General features: G+C 48.9%; 1 protein-coding gene across 4 annotated transcripts in view; it reads right to left on the minus strand.

Annotated features, from left to right (window-relative positions):
- The window catches only part of sh3rf1 (SH3 domain containing ring finger 1), a 239,833-nt gene that overhangs the window by 74,342 nt on the left and 149,456 nt on the right, over nt 1-16,035 (minus strand). For all 4 annotated transcript variants that reach the window (XM_072515735.1, XM_072515737.1, XM_072515734.1 and 1 more), the window contains 3 exons: nt 13,924-14,199; nt 13,226-13,321; nt 5,513-5,836 (listed from right to left, as the gene is read on the minus strand). In XM_072515735.1, the coding sequence (XP_072371836.1) occupies nt 5,513-5,836; nt 13,226-13,321; nt 13,924-14,199 (696 nt within the window). The remainder of the gene's footprint in view (nt 1-5,512; nt 5,837-13,225; nt 13,322-13,923; nt 14,200-16,035) is intronic.

Consider the following 16,035-nt stretch of genomic DNA (forward strand, 5'->3'; position numbering starts at 1 on the left):
AGGCTGAGTGAGTGGGCATATGCATGGAAGATGCAATATAATGTGATTATTCGCTTTGGTAGAAAAAATAGGAAGGCAGATTATTATTTAAATGGTTATCCATCAGTCGCTGAAAGTAAGCGCAGGCACATAAGGCAGTAAAGAAGGTAAATAGAATGTTGGCCTTCATAGCGAGAAATAGAGATGTTTTACTGCAATTGTATAGGTCATTGGTGAGGTCACACCTGGAATATTGGAGCCATGATGTGGAGATGCCGGCCTTGGACTGGGGTGAGCACAGTAAGAAGTCTTACAACACCAGGTTAAAGTCCAACAGGTTTGTTTCGATATCACTAGCTTCATCTGAGGAAGGAGCAGCGCTCTGAAAGCTAGTGACATCGAAACAAACCTGTTGGACTTTAACCTGGTGTTGTAAGACATCTTACTGGAGCATTGTGTGCAGTTTTGGCATCCTTATCTAAGGAAGGATGTTCTTGCTATGGAGGGAGTGCAATGAAGGTTTACTAAACTGATTCCTGGGGTGGCAGGACTGTTATATGAGAAGAGATTGAGTCGGTTAGGATTATATTCATTGGAGCTTAGAAGAGTGAGAGGGAATCTCATAGACACTTATAAAATTCTAACAGGATTAGACAGGGTAGATTCAGAAAGAATGTTTCCGATAGTGGGGGAGTCCAGAACTTTTTTTTTTTCCCTAATCGCTTATTGTCACAAGTAGGCTTCAATGAAGTTACTGAGAAAAGCCCCTAGTCGCCACATTCCGGAGCCTGTTCGGGGAGGCCGGTACGGGAACTAGGGGCCATAGTTTGAGGATAAGGGGTAAATCTTTTAGGACTGAGGTGAGGAGAAGTTCCTTCACCCAGATTGGTGAATCAAGGGATATGGAGTGAAGGCAGGATCAGGTTAATTAACTTAATGATCAGCCATGATCATAATGAATGGCGGAGCAGGCTCGAAGGGCTGACTGGCCTCCTCCTGCTTCTATTTTCTATGTATGTTTCCATGTAAATTCATTGAGTGTATGCGGAACAAATTCTCAGAGCAGTACATTCCAGGAGCAATCAGGAAACAGGCTGTTCTGGACCTGATAATGAGAAATGAGGCAGGATTAATCAATAACATTGTGGTAAAGGAGGCTTTCGGTGACAGTGATATAACATGATAGAACTTCATGTTCAGTCTGAAGGGGTGAAGTGTGAGTAATTATAAGGCTATGAAGCCAGAGCAAAAATAAACTGGGAAACTAGTTTAAACAGCAGGACAATAGAGATGCAGTGGTAGAATTTTAATAAGATACTAATAACTCTCTCCGCAAAGATTTATCCCAATAAGAAAGAAAGACTCTTTGAGAAGGATGCATCACCCGTGGTTAAATAAAGAAGTTAAGGATTGTATTAAATTGAAAGAACCACAGCACAAATCTGCAAAGATTATTGACAGAACAGATCAGGTTTTAATAGCCAGCAAAGAATGATAAAAAGAAAGATGGAGAAAAAGAGTATGAGCGAAAGCTAGCTAGTAATATAAAAACAGTCACTGAGAATTTCTACAAGTATTTAAAAGGAAAAAGAGTAAGTAAAGCTAGTGTTGATTCTCTAGAGACTGAGTCTGGAGAATTAATAATGGAAAATAACAAAATGGTAGAAGTCTGTCTTCATGGTCGAAGACTTAGAAATCTTCCCAAGATAATTGAATATCAAAGATGAATGGGAGAGAGGATCTTAAAAAAAATCAGCATCTCTAGGGAAAAGATGCTGGAAAGTTTATTAGACCTAAAGACTGACCAAGTCCCAGGGCCAGATGGCCTGCATCTTAGGGTCTTAAAAGAAGTGACTGCAGAGGTGGTAAAGGCATTGGTTATAACTTCCCCAAATTCCTTAGATTCTGGAAGGGTGCCAGCGAATTACAAAATAGCAAATGTAACATCTTTATTCAAGAAAGGAGGGAGATAGAAAGCAGAAAACTACAGGCCACTTAGCCTGATATCTGTCAAAAGGAAATTGCTAGAATCTATTATGAAGGAGGCAAAAGCAGCGTACTTCGAAAACCACAACCAACATGGCTTTGTGAAAGCAAAATTGTGTTCAACTAATTTATTAGACGTATGGGGAAGTGGGCAGCACGGAGGGGAAGTGGGCAGCATGGAGGCATAGTGGTTAGTACTGCTGCCTCACAGTGTCAGAAACCCAGGTTCGATTCCGACCTCGGGTGACTGTGTGCAGTTTGCACATCTTTCCCATGTATGCGTGGGTTTCCTCTGGGTGCTCCAGTTTCTTCCCACAATCCAAAGGTGTGCACGTTAGGTGGATTGACCATGCTAAATTGCCCCTAGGTGGGGTTGCGGGGATAGGATGGGGGATTGGGCCTGGGTAAGGTACTCTTTCGGAGTGTCGGTGCTAACTCGATGGGCCGGATAGCCTCCGTCTGAAGGGATCCTATGATTCTGTAGGGATTCCCTATAAGTAACAAGCAAAGTGGATAAAGGGGAATAAAAATAGATGGTGCAGGAAAAGCTCAGCAGATTGGCAACATCTGTGGCGAGAGTAACAGAGGTAACGTTCCAAAGAAGAGACAGTTAAGAGGGGGGACGAAGATTTGGCAGATGGAGCATAATGTGGGAAAATTAGAATGGAAAAGCAGTATAGTATTTAAATGGAGAGATTGCAGTAGGAACTGGGTGTCCCAGTACATGAATCACAATAGGTTAGTGTCATGAGAATGTCACTTTAAGAAATGTTTGACTGCTCATGTTACTGCAGTGATGTCAGAGTGTGGGTGGAGCTGAGCTTTTTAGTTTCACTTTGAGAAAAGCTTGGTGTGTCTGTGCTTTTTTTTTGGTTTCGTTTCAGTGTTGGAGCTGAAGCCAGACAAAGCAGGTGTACTGCTGTTCTCTCTGCCATGAAAAGACTATTTCTTGATCATTTGGTGAATTCAGAATTATAAATGTTCTCAGTAGTGAATGTAACCCTGATGTGCTTCTGTTAAAAGGTGTTTCTTTGAGGACAGCACTGTGGCGCAGTGGGTAGCATTGCTGCCTCACGGCGCCGAGGTCCCAGGTTCGATCCCAGCTCTGGGTCACTGTCCGTGTGGAATTTGCACATTCTCACCGTGTTTCCGTGGGTTTCGCCCCCACAATCCAAATATGTGCAGGGTAGGTGGATTGGCCATGCTAAATTGCCCCTTAATTAGCAAAAATTAATTGGGCACTCTCAATTTTTTTTTAAAGTGTTTCTTTTGTCTTCTGGATGTTGTTTGGGAAGTTATTAAGGATTACTTAGTGTTGTATTCTTTTGGGGGTTGTATTCGAATTAATGGTTGCTAAGATGTTCACTGTATGTTTTAAAAAGGTTAACTTGAGTTCACAGAATAAACATTGTTTTGCTTTAAAAAATACTTTTCCATTTCTGCTGTACCACACCTGTCGAGTGGGCCGTGTGCTCCCCATACCACAATCTATTAAAAGTTGTGGGTCAGGTGAACTCCATGGTACACTTTGGGGTTCTCTAAACCTGGCCCATAACAATTAGTATGCAGCAAGTAATTAGAAAATGGAAAGGCGCCGGGGCCAGGTTGATTCTAGACTGACTTCTACAAAATATTTGCGCCAGCACTGGCCCCGCACTTGCGGGGAAATGTTCGCAACCACACTGCCACCAACGCTGGCCCAAGCCTCAATATCGTTGATAACCAAAAAATTCAAAGACCTGATGGAATGTGGGTCCGATAGACCCATCTCACTCCTAAACGCTAACACAAAGATCCTGGCTAAGGCCCTGGCGAGGCGGCTGGAGAGTTGTGTGCCAGAGGTAGTCGCAGAAAATCAGTTGGGCTTTATCAAGGGCAGGCAGCTAACAGCGAACACCAGGCGCCTGCTGAACGTGATTGCGACCCCATCCGGGGAGAGAACACCAGAAGTGATCATCTCTCTGGACGCAGAAAAGGCCTTGGACAGAGTCAAATGCAAGTACCTCCTAGAGGTATTGGAACAGTTTGGCTTCGGGCCAGAGTTCACCTCCTGGCTGAAACTACTGTACAGCGCTCCCATGACAAGCGTACGGACAAACACCACCAGCTCTAGATACTTCCGGCTGCACAGAGGCATGAGACAGGGATGCACTTTATCCCTGTTACTCTTTGCCCTGACAACTGAGCCACTGGCAACTGCCCTCAGAACGGCGAAGGGGTGGAGAGGTATCGAATGGGAGGGGGGGGGGGGGGGGGGGATAGAGAGCATTGAGTCTCACTCTATACGGATGTCCTGCTCCTCTGCACCTCGATTCCCCAGACCAGACCAGCATGGAAGGGATAATGAAACTCCTCAAGGAGTTTGGAGCCTTCTCAGCTTACAAGCTTAACCTGAGCAAGAGCCAGAATCATCCTTGTGAACCCGCAGGGGGGAGGGACAGAGCTAGGGGGACTGCCGTTCGAATGGCCCCAAACTAAATTCCGCTACCTGGGGAACCAAATAGCTCACGACTGACACGGATCCACAAATGGAACCTGACGAGTCTGGTGGAGGAAGTCAATAAAGGACCTGCACAGGTGGGGTTCACTCGCATTCTCCCTCGCAGGGAGAATACAGACGATCAAAATGAACATAGTGCCCAGGTTCCTCTTCCTGTTCAGATCCCTCAAGATCTACATTCCCCAAGGCCTTTCTCAACGCAGTTGACAGGTTAATCATGGCGTTTTTGTCTGTGTGGTGCGGTGGGGGGCGAAGCACCCAAAGATCCAAAAGAAGGTCCTATCGTGGACAAGAAAGGTGGGAAGCCTGCCACCGCCACCCCCCCAACCCCAAACCTACAATTCTACTGCTGGGCAGCCACAGCCCGCCGGCCGGAGAATCCTGCTCGGTTGGGGATCGGCAGCACCACCCAAGGCTGCAGACTAGCTCGCTGACCTGGCGGAATTCCTCAGGCTTGAGAAAATAAAATTTGCAATCCGTGGATCGGATGAAGACTTGTTCGAAGACCTGTTTGTAGCAAGCAACCAATAAATTGGGGGTGAGGGGGTAGACAAGGCTATACATGGACAGAGGGAAAGGTTGGGGGTGGGGCGGCGGAAGGAAGTGGTTGGGGGGATGGGGAAAGCACACGCAAGTAGAACGCGAAGGACAAGCAGGAGGGATAAAAGCTGCAGAATCTATGATTCTAGGTCGGACTCACAAGCAAGCTAAAGTCCGAACCAAACTGTACATAAGTGTCCGTAAATACGTGTCTTGGCCATGTTGAAGAATATCTAATTTGGAAGAAAATTACGCTTGTTTAAGGGGGGGGGGGGGGGGGGGGGTCACAGCCACGGTTGTTGTTGGGATGCTCTTCTGTTGTGAATATATGGGCTGCTTTAGCGTTTTGTAAATTGTTGGATACAAAATGTGATAACTCAATAAAAACATTTTCAAAATAAAAAGGGACGGCAAATGGAATGTTGTCGTTTATTGCAAAGGGGAATGGAATCTAACAACAAATGGCTTCAGAACACGTGAGCAGCCAGAAACCGCCGGGCCAGTTACCTGAGAAGGAGCGCTGCAGGAGAGTCCACCCAATTCACTGATGCGAGCTGCGGCTGTTGGGTTACTGGAGCTTATCAGGACGGGAGGGCTGATCTCCATGGAGTGCCGGTTTTGAGATGACTGAGATGCTTTGTTGGACATGGTCAGCGAGGTGAACGAGTGACGTTTTTTGGTGTTCTTTTTCGTGATGTCTCCGGGTTTCGGGGCAGAATTGCTGTGTGCAGCCGCTGGGATATTGCTGTTGCCTTCGCCCGATTCGCCACTTCCAGAAGTGGAGGTTGGAGGTTTATCCAGCTGTATTAGCTGTTTGGCTGTTGAGTTAAACTGGGAATAATAAAAAAAAAGTTTCTCAAACCATAGAAATGATTGGTATCTGCGCTGAAGAAACTTATCCGAATGGCCGGAATTCAGTGGGCTGCTACATCAGCAGGCTCAAATTTTAATTTTGAATGCAATCCAAATTAAATTTTGAAACGTTATCATTATCGTTTACGTTTGTTTCATCACTGTAAACATCACTCCGAACAAACCGGAGGTTGGTGCTATTAGCATGTCTGCAGCTTTGCATGATTATGGAATTTGATTAGCACTTTTCAGTGTTCTAACACCAAATTAACAGTAAAAACTTAATATGCACAATGAGTTTATTGGCTGCAGCATAAATTAGCAGTGAGAGTCATAAATAAAATATACAGAAATACATAATTAGTCACTTGGTAGTACAGATATTGAGTATTACTGAAAAAAAAGAGACAGTGTGTCAAAACCTTTGACCTTGCACTCATCAGGACAAATGCAAGAATGCCAAATCTCAAAGGGAGCAACAACTTATACTGGAGAAGAAAAGGATGCTGATTGGTCAAGGCGATGCCATGGAGAATGTATCAGCGATTTATTGTCTCTTGTTTAATTCAGAAAAGGTGGTTGCCTGACAACTTTCCTCTTTCCTGTAGAGGACAGGTCCCAGGTGGAGTTAAGGCCATAATCAGATAAGCCATTGTCATATAGAATCTGGAAGAGATGGTGGTGCTGTGGGAATGTCATTGTCCTAGTAATCCAAAAGTCCTAGGTCACAAGTTCGAAAACATTAACTAATATATTCAATTGATAAAAAATATGGAACTGAAAGCTAGTCTCAGTAATGGCACCATTACACTATCATTAATTGTTTTTTTTAATATAAATTTAGAGTACCAATTTTTTTTCCCCCCAATTAAGCGGCAATTTAGCGTGGCCAATTCACCAACCCTGCACATCTTTTAGGTATGTGGTGGTGAGACCCACACAGACACAGCAAGAATGTGAAAATTCCACACAGACAATGACCCGGGGCTGGGATCGAACCCAGGACCTCGGAGCCATGAGGCAGCACTTCTTTCTTTTTAAATTTAGAGTACCCGATTCATTTTTTCCAATTAAGGGCAATTTTTTTAGTGTGGCCAATCCACCTACCCTGCACATCTTTGGGTTGTGGGGGCAAAACCCACGCAGACATGGGGAGAATGTGCTAACTCCACACGGACAGTGACCCAGAGCTGGGATCGAACCTCGGACCGATGAGGCGGCAATGCTAACCACTGCGCCACCGTGCTGCCCCGAGGCAGCACTTCTAACCACTGCGCCACTGTGCTGCCCCGAGGCAGCAATGCTAACCACTGTGTCACCGTGCTGCCCCGAGGCAGCAATGCAAACCACTGTGTCATCGTGCTGCCCCGAGGCAGCAATGCTAACCACTGTGTCACCGTGCTGCACCGAGGCAGCAATGCTAACAACTGCATCACCGTGCTGCCCCGAGGCAGCAATGCTAACCACTGTGTCACCGTGCAGCCCCGACGCAGCAATGCTAACCACTGTGTCACTGTGCTGCCCCGAGGCAGCAATGCGAACCACTGTGTCATCATGCTGCCCCGAGGCAGCAATGCTAACCACTGTGTCACCGTGCTGCCCCGAGGCAGCAATGCTAACCACTGCATCACCGTGCTGCCCCGAGGCAGCAATGCTAACCACTGTGTCACCGTGCTGCCCCAAGGCAGCAATGCTAACCACTGTGTCACCGTGCTGCCCCGAGGCAGCAATGCTAACCACTGTGTCGCCATGCTGCCCCGAGGCAGCAATGCTAACCACTGTATCACTGTGCTGCCCCGAGGCAGCAATGCTAACCACTGTATCACCGTGCTGCCCCGAGGCAGCAATGCTAACCATTATGTCACTGTGCAGCCCCGAGGCAGCAATGCTAACCACTGCGCCACCGTGCTGCCCCGAGGCAGCAATGCTAACCACTGTGTCACCGTGCTGCCCCGAGGCAGCAATGCTAACCACTGCATCACCGTGCTGCCCCGAGGCAGCAATGCTAACCACTGTGTCACCGTGCTGCCCCGGGGCAGCAATGCTAACCACTGTGTCACCGTGCTGCCCCGAAGCAGCAATGCTAACCACTGTGTCACCGTGCTGCCCCGAGGCAGCAATGCTAACCACTGTGTCACCGTGCTGCCCTGAAGCAGCAATGCTAACCACTGTGTCACCGTGCTGCCCCGAGGCAGCAATGCTAACCACTGTGTCACCGTGCTGCCCCGAAGCAGCAATGCTAACCACAGTGTCACCGTGCTGCCCCGAGGCAGCAATGCTAACCACTGTGTCACCGTGCTGCCCCGAGGCAGCAATGCTAACCACTGCATCACCGTGCTGCCCCAAGGCAGCAATGCTAACCACTGTGTCACTGTGCTGCCCCGAGGCAGCAATGCTAACCACTGCATCACCGTGCTGCCCCAAGGCAGCAATGCTAACCACTGTGTCACCGTGCTGCCCCGAGGCAGCAATGCTAACCACTGCATCACCGTGCTGCCCCGAGGCAGCAATGCTAACCACAGTGTCACCGTGCTGCCCCGAAGCTGCAATGGTAACCACTGTGTCACCGTGCTGCCCCGAGGCAGCAATGCTAACCACTGTGTCACCGTGCTGCCCCGAGGCAGCAATGCTAACCATTGCGCCACCGTGCTGCCCCAAGGCAGCAATGCTAACCACTGTGTCACCGTGCTGCCCCGAGGCAGCAATGCTAACCACTGTGTCACCGTGCTGGCCCGAGGCAGCAATGCTAACCACTGTGTCACCGTGCTGCCCCGAGGCAGCAATGCTAATCACTGTGTCACCGTGCTGCCCCGAGGCATCAATGCTAACCAGTGTCACCGTGCTGCCCCGAGGCAGCAATGCTAACCCCTGTGTCACTGTGCAGCCCCGAGGCAGCAATGCTAACCAGTGTCACCGTGCTGCCCCGAGGCAGCAATGCTAACCACTGCGCCACCGTTCTGCCCCGAGGCAGCAATGCTAACCACTGCGCCACCGTTCTGCCCCGAGGCAGCAATGCTAACCACTGTATCACCATGCTGCCCCGAAGCAGCAATGCTAACCACTGTGTCACCGTGCTGCCCCGAGGCAGCAATGCTAACCACTGTGTCACCGTGCTGCCCCGAGGCAGCAATGCTAACCACTGTGTCACCGTGCTGCCCCGAAGCAGCAATGCTAACCACTGTGTCACCGTGCAGCCCCGAGGCAGCAATGCGAACCACTGTGTCACCGTGCTGCCCCGAGGCAGCAATGCTAACCAGTGTCACCGTGCTGCCCCGAGGCAGCAATGCTAACCACTGTGTCACCGTGCTGCCCCGAGGCAGCAATGTTAACCAGTGTCACCGTGCTGCCCCGAGGCAGCAATGCTAACCACTGTGTCACTATGCAGCCCCGAGGCAGCAATGCTAACCACTGTGTCACCGTGCTGCCCCGAGGCAGCAATGCTAACCACTGTGTCACCGTGCTGCCCCGAGGCAGCAATGCTAACAACTGCATCACCGTGCTGCCCCGAGGCAGCAATGCTAACCACTGTGTCACCGTGCAGCCCCGACGCAGCAATGCTAACCACTGTGTCACTGTGCTGCCCCGAGGCAGCAATGCGAACCACTGTGTCACCATGCTGCCCCGAGGCAGCACTTCTAACCACTGCGCCACCGTGCTGCCCCGAGGCAGCAATGCTAACCACTGTGTCACCGTGCTGCCCCGAGGCAGCAATGCTAACTACTGCGCCACCGTGCTGCCCCGAGGCAGCAATGCTAACCACTGTGTCACCGTGGTGTCCCGAGGCAGCAATGCGAACCACTGTGTCACCGTGCTGCCCCGAGGCAGCAATGCTAACCACTGCGCCACCGTGCTGCCCCGAGGCAGCAATGCTAACCACTGGGTCACCATGCTGCCCCGAGGCAGCAATGCTAACCACTGGGTCACCATGCTGCCCCGAGGCAGCAATGCTAACCACTGTGTCACCGTGCTGCCCCGAAGCAGCAATGCTAACCACTGTATCACCGTGCTGCCCCGAGGCAGCAATGCTAACCACTGCGTCACCGTGCTGCCCCGAAGCAGCAATGCTAACCACTGCGCCACCCAAACTATCATTAATTGTTGTAAAAATCCAGGAACGATATGAATGAAATTACATACCAATACCTAACAGCATAAAAAAAACAAGGCCAGAAGCTCAGCTCAGCTGTCCCATATGAGCTGTATTAACCTCTGACTGGACATTTTCATCTTCTGCTGTAATAATTGATTGCATAGAATGCAAATACACTGCAACCTCTCAAATCCAGAATACTTGGTCCACTGTCATTTCTGGAATTTTCTGGATTATAGAATGATATTGAAATGCCTAACAATTGTCAGAATCAGAAAACACCGATTTGTAAATATTTTCCTGAAACATAAAGCAATGATTAAAACATTATACAGCAGTAACAAAAATAGTTTTCTTAACCAAGTATTAAGGGGGCGATTCTCCGATATGGAGGCCAAGTGTTCGCGCCGTCGTGAACGCCGTCGCGTTTCACGATGGCGCGAACTGGGCCTGGGCACGACCTATTCTGGCCCCCACAGGGGGCCAGCACGGCGCTGGAGCAGTTCACGCCACTCCAGCGTCCTTACGCGCCGCCAAATGGGCGTCGCGCCAACCCCCGCATGCGCAGTCAGGGCAGCCCAATCCTGCGCATGCGCAGTTGAACCGCGCCATCCTGCGCATGCACGCCGGCCCCTCACCAACATGGCGGCGGTGTTCTGGGGCCGCACGCGGCAGGAGGTAGCCCCGGGTGGGGGGGGGGGGGGAGGGTCGGCCCGCCGATCGATGGGCCCCGATCGCAAGAGGCCACCCCGGTGAAGGAGCCCCCCTCCCTCCCCCACAGGCCGCCCGCCCAGCATTCCCGCAGAGTTCCCGCCAGCAGCGACCAGGGGTGGACGGCGCCGTCGGGGACCTGTCGTAGCGGCCGCTCGGCCCATCCGGGCCAGAGAATTGCCGCTCGCCGGTTCTCCGAGCGGCCTGGTGCGAATTGCACGCCGCTGGTTTCCGGGGGGGGTGGAAGAATCGCATGCGGGGGTCGGGGCGGCGTGGCGCAATTTGCGCGGCGCCCCGGCAATTCTCCCACCTGGCATGGGGGGTGGGGGGGTTGAATAGCACCCTATATCTTCCAATGATGGGAGATGCATTCAGAACTGGCTTGGCCATAGAAGACAGAGGGTAGCAGTGGAAGGGTGTTTTTCCAAATGGAGGTCTGTAACTAGTGGTGAACCGCAGTGACTTCTGCCGTTTGTAATATATGTAAATGACTTGGAAGAAAACGTAGTGGGTCTGATTAGCAAGTTTGCGGATGATACTAAGATTGTTGGAGTTGCGGATAGTGATGAAGATTGTCAGAAAATACAGTAGGATATAGATAGGCTGTAAAATTGGGCAGAGAAATGGCAGATGGAATTTAACCTGGACAAATGCGAGGTGATGCATTTTGGTAGATCCAATTCAGGTGGGAGCTATAAAATAAATGGAAGAACCATCAGGAGCATAGACACACACAGAGATCTGGACTTGCAGGTCCACAGATCCTTAAAAAATGGCAGCACAGTGGGCAGCACAGTGGCGCAGTGGGTTAGCCCTGTTGCTTCACGGCGCCGAGGTCCCAGGTTCGATCCCGGCTCTGGGTCACTGTCTGTGTGGAGCTTGCACATTCTCCCCGTGTTTGCGTGGGTTTCGTCCCCACAACCCAAAAGATGTGCAGGCGAGGTGGATTGGCCACGCTAAATTGCCCCTTAATTAGAAAAAATGAATTGGGTACTCTAAATTTTGAAGAAGAAAAAAAAACATGGCAGCACAGGTGGAAATGGTGGTAAAGAAAGCATATGGCATTCTTGCCTTCATCGGACGGGGCATCGAGTATAAAAGTTCGCAAATTATGTTACAGTTATATAGATTGTTGGTTCGGGGCTTTTCACAGTAACTTCATTGCAGTGTTAATGTAAGTCTACTTGTGACAATAAAGATTATTATTATTTGGAATATTGTGCCCAATTCTGGTCACCACTCTACCAGAAGAATGTGGAAACTTTGGAGAGAGTACAGAAAAGGTTTACCAGGATGTTGCCTGGTACGGAGGATATTAGCTGAGGAGAGACTGAATAAACTGGGATTGTTCTCCCCAGAGAGACGGAGGCTGAGGGGCGACCTGACAGAAGTTTATAAAATTATTAGGGGTATAGATAGGGTGAACAGTTGGAGGTTTTTTCACAGTGCGGAAATGACAATTACAAGAGGGCACAAGTTCAAGGTGAGGGGGGAAAGGTTCAGTGGAGATGTGTGGGGCAAGTTTTTTACATAGAGGGTGGTGGTGGCCTGGAATGAACTGCCAAGTGAGGTGGTTGAGGCAAATTCGTTGGCGACCTTTAAGACTTATCTGGAGAGGCGCATGAACTGACAGGGGATAGAAGGACACAGGCGGTTGGTCGTGATCGGCACAGGCTTGGAGGGCCGAAGAGCCTGTTCCTGTGCTGTACTATTCTTTGTTCTTTGTTTCTCCTCCCAAAGTACTGAATTAAAATGCTGATGATATCAAGGGAACAGGTGATTCTGCTCAAACGATTTCTGGATAACTGGTGTTTTCAAACAATAGATTCCTGGACTGGATAGGTTACAGCGTAGTTGTATATCTGTTCCTCGCTGTGTTGTGTAACACACACCCTCAAGGCCTCCCCTGCAGTATATATTCAACGTAGCAACATTAAGTGGTACTTTTACGAGGAAACTTGGGTGAACAGCATGCGACCAGTGATCTTTCCAAAAAGTAAATCCTCTATCCCTTACAATGAAAAAAACGTATTGAAAATACAGTGTAAACAGCACATTTGCACACACACAAAACAAACAAAAGCAGAAAATTCTGGAAATACTCAGCAAGTCAGGCAGCATCTGTGGAGAGAAACTGAGTCAACATTTCAGGTTGGTGGGTGACCTGTTCATAGAATTTACAGTTCAGAAGGAGGCCATTCAGCCCATCGAGTCTGCACCGGCTCTTGGAAAGAGCACCCTACTCAAGCCCACACCACCCTATCCCCATAACCCAGTAACCCAACTCAACCAACACTAAGGGCAATTTTTGGACACTAAGGGCAATTTAGCATGGCCAATCCACCTAACCTGCACATCTTTGGACTGTGGGAGGAAACCGGAGCACCCGGAGGAAACCCACGCACACACGGGGAGAACGTGCAGACTCCGCACAGACAGTGACCCAGCTGGGAATCGAACCTGGGACCCTGGAGCTGTGAAGCAATTGCGCTAACCACTATGCTACCGTGCTGCCCGTAAATCAGATATATACATATACACTCTGCCGACTGAAAGTAATTACTTACCTCAACATACGAAATTGGGAATATCCCTATCTTGTCTCCCAACATTCCCTCAGCCCAATTTTCATCGACTCGACGTATCACTGTCAAGATATCATCCTGAAGCAAAAAATAAATTAAGTCACCTGGGAAAACAGGAATCCTATTTCACAAAGTAAACAAATTCTATCTCAGTGGACAGGACTAGGGTTTGGGAGCTGTAAGTTCAATGATTGACTATGTTTGGTCGCATGGAAGAGGATCTTGGTTGCAGACCCATGGTTTATTTTAAGGATTCGTTGTGTGAAATGGGGTGAGTCACCTCTCTCTGGGGTTTACAATTACAGAAATATCAGAAGTGTTGGCACCAGTCTGGCATTACAAAACCTTTTTCTGATCTGTATTATAGCACTGGCAAGTCTGCCTTACTTGAAATACCCCTCAGCTTTCACAGCTGGGTGCAAATGGTACAAAGAATGCAAAGCTTCACAAAAAACACACAAGATAGGAAGTCTGGTACTTTATGACTGTCTAAGGAAAACCACTCCTCAGTTGCATTGTGATAGGCAGTGGAATAGCCTGGGCAAGGAAATTATTCCATTCAAACACACCCAAAATTAGGCTAAGTAGAAAAAGAGCGTCACTATCTTCCCGGGGCAATAAATGCCAGCCTTGTCAGGAACACACACTTCCCCTGAATGAACAAAAAGGGAAGCCCTCACCTTTGAGAATGGCAAGCAGTCTTTATCCGCTTCCTTATCTTTCACTTCAAAGTCATAAAGTGCTTTGCACTGTGGTGGAGGCTGAGGTAAAGGTTTAATGATCTGGACAAAGTTGGTGGGGAAAAAACCATGGACACCACTAACTTCCCCATGGTACCAATTTTCATCCACTTGTCGTCGCAGGATGATGATGTCACCCTTGTTGAACTTCAGATCACCAGGCTCTTTTCCTTCATAGTTGTACAATGCTTTGGCACACGGTAGTTGAGGTATACCCTGCAACACAATACAAGTTAAACATTTTAAACATATTTAATTCCCCATCACCATAAATTATGTAAAACCTCATACTTAACTCTTGCAGAGGCAGGAGTACCATTTTGAAGGTGAACCTGCAAACGTTCTCAGATTAAACATCTGCCCTTGGTGAATTTTTTCCTTTAAATTTGCATCCATCAACGTGAGGGCATGGGACATTACAATGGGACAGCGGCTAAGTTCAAAAAGTACTTCATTGGCTGTAAAGCACTTTGGGATTTCCTATGTTTGTGAAATGCACGTTTTTTCTTTTGTCGCGAATATCCTTTTGGGGCTTTTAATCTATTCCAACAACATGCCTCAGTTCCAACTTGTGCAAATCTTTCATATTACACCATTCTGATCTTTTCGGTATCAGTCTTTATTTTTCCTTTCTTCTTTCATGGGGAGATGGACATCGCTGGCAGGGCCAGCACTTGCTGGCGACCCTAATTGCCCTTGAACTGAGTGGTTCGCTCGGTCTTTTCAGAAGTTAAGAGTTAGCCACATTGCAGGGGTCTCGAGTCACATGTAGGCCAGGCCAGGTCAGGAAAGCAGATTCCCTTCCCTAAAGGCTATCTAGACATTCAATAGTAGTTTCATGGCATCATGAACGGAGTCTAGATTTATTGAACTCCTGTGGTGGCCCCAGAGAATAAGGCTGGGCCTCTGGACTACAAACGCAGTGACGCTTCACCATCATCTTCTCCTGACCAACAGACCATTCCAAGATGTTGATCAGTGCCTTCTGTAAAATAGAACATGGCTTCCCAAACTTACCTTCCTTGAGGTCCCCAAACTGAGGTGTCATCTACTTGTGCTGGATTGAAATATAGCTCTCAAGAAGCAGAGAGACATTGCTCTAGCCCACTGTACCACTCAGTCCATCACCAACAATAACTCTCCAAGGTCTGAAATATGTGTCCTCAAAGTTGGGTCCTACTCGGAAAGCACACTAAAATCTTCATATGAGATCCAAAATTCACCAGACATCTGCCCCATTGTGTAATGGGGCGGCACGGTAGCACTGTAGTTAGCACAGTTGCTTCACAGCGCCAGAGTCCCAGGTTCGATTCCCGACTTGGGTCACTGTCTGCAGAGTCTGCACGTTCTCCCTGTGTCTGCGTGTGTTTCCTCCAGGCACTTCGGTTTCCTCCCACAATTCCCGAAAGACGTGCTTGTTAGGTGAATTGGACATTCTGAATTCGCCCTCCATGTACCCGAACAGGCACCGGAACCCTAGTAGTGCCCCTGCTAGCCTGGCAGTGCCACCTGGGCACCCTTGTTGTGCCAGGCTGGCACTGATGGCACAGCCAGGGTTCTTGGCTGGCAGTGTCAAGGTACCCATCTGCCATCAGCAGTGCCAGGGTGCCACCCTGCCCAGAGGCTGGCCACCCTGGGGCTTTCGATCGCCCACCCCCCCCACCAAGGTACCATTCTGCCCGGTTCCCATTTGTGGAGACCAGTGCTGGAGAGTGTCAGGCTGTGGTCTCCTCGACAAGGCTGGTAGATACCGGGTGGCCGATCGATCTGGCTAGATCCCGCAAGGCAAAATGGCTGACGGGAACACCAAGGGAGGGCTCTCCTGGTAGCATCCCACCCTGATTCCAACGGGACGCAGCTGGTAGATTGGGTCCTAGATCAGCTTTAATGAGAGAGTAAACCATCTTTCCTCAGTAGAGCCATGACATTCAGGAACATAGGAAGAGACATTGTCCATTTAGCCCCTCAGTGACATCATGGCTGATTTTTGACCAAATTCCCATGTGCAAAAATATCTTGACTGACAAAACTGTATACATCTCAGTTTTAAAA

Source organism: Scyliorhinus torazame, chromosome 9, assembly GCF_047496885.1.
Source record: "Scyliorhinus torazame isolate Kashiwa2021f chromosome 9, sScyTor2.1, whole genome shotgun sequence".
NCBI lineage: Eukaryota > Metazoa > Chordata > Chondrichthyes > Carcharhiniformes > Scyliorhinidae > Scyliorhinus > Scyliorhinus torazame.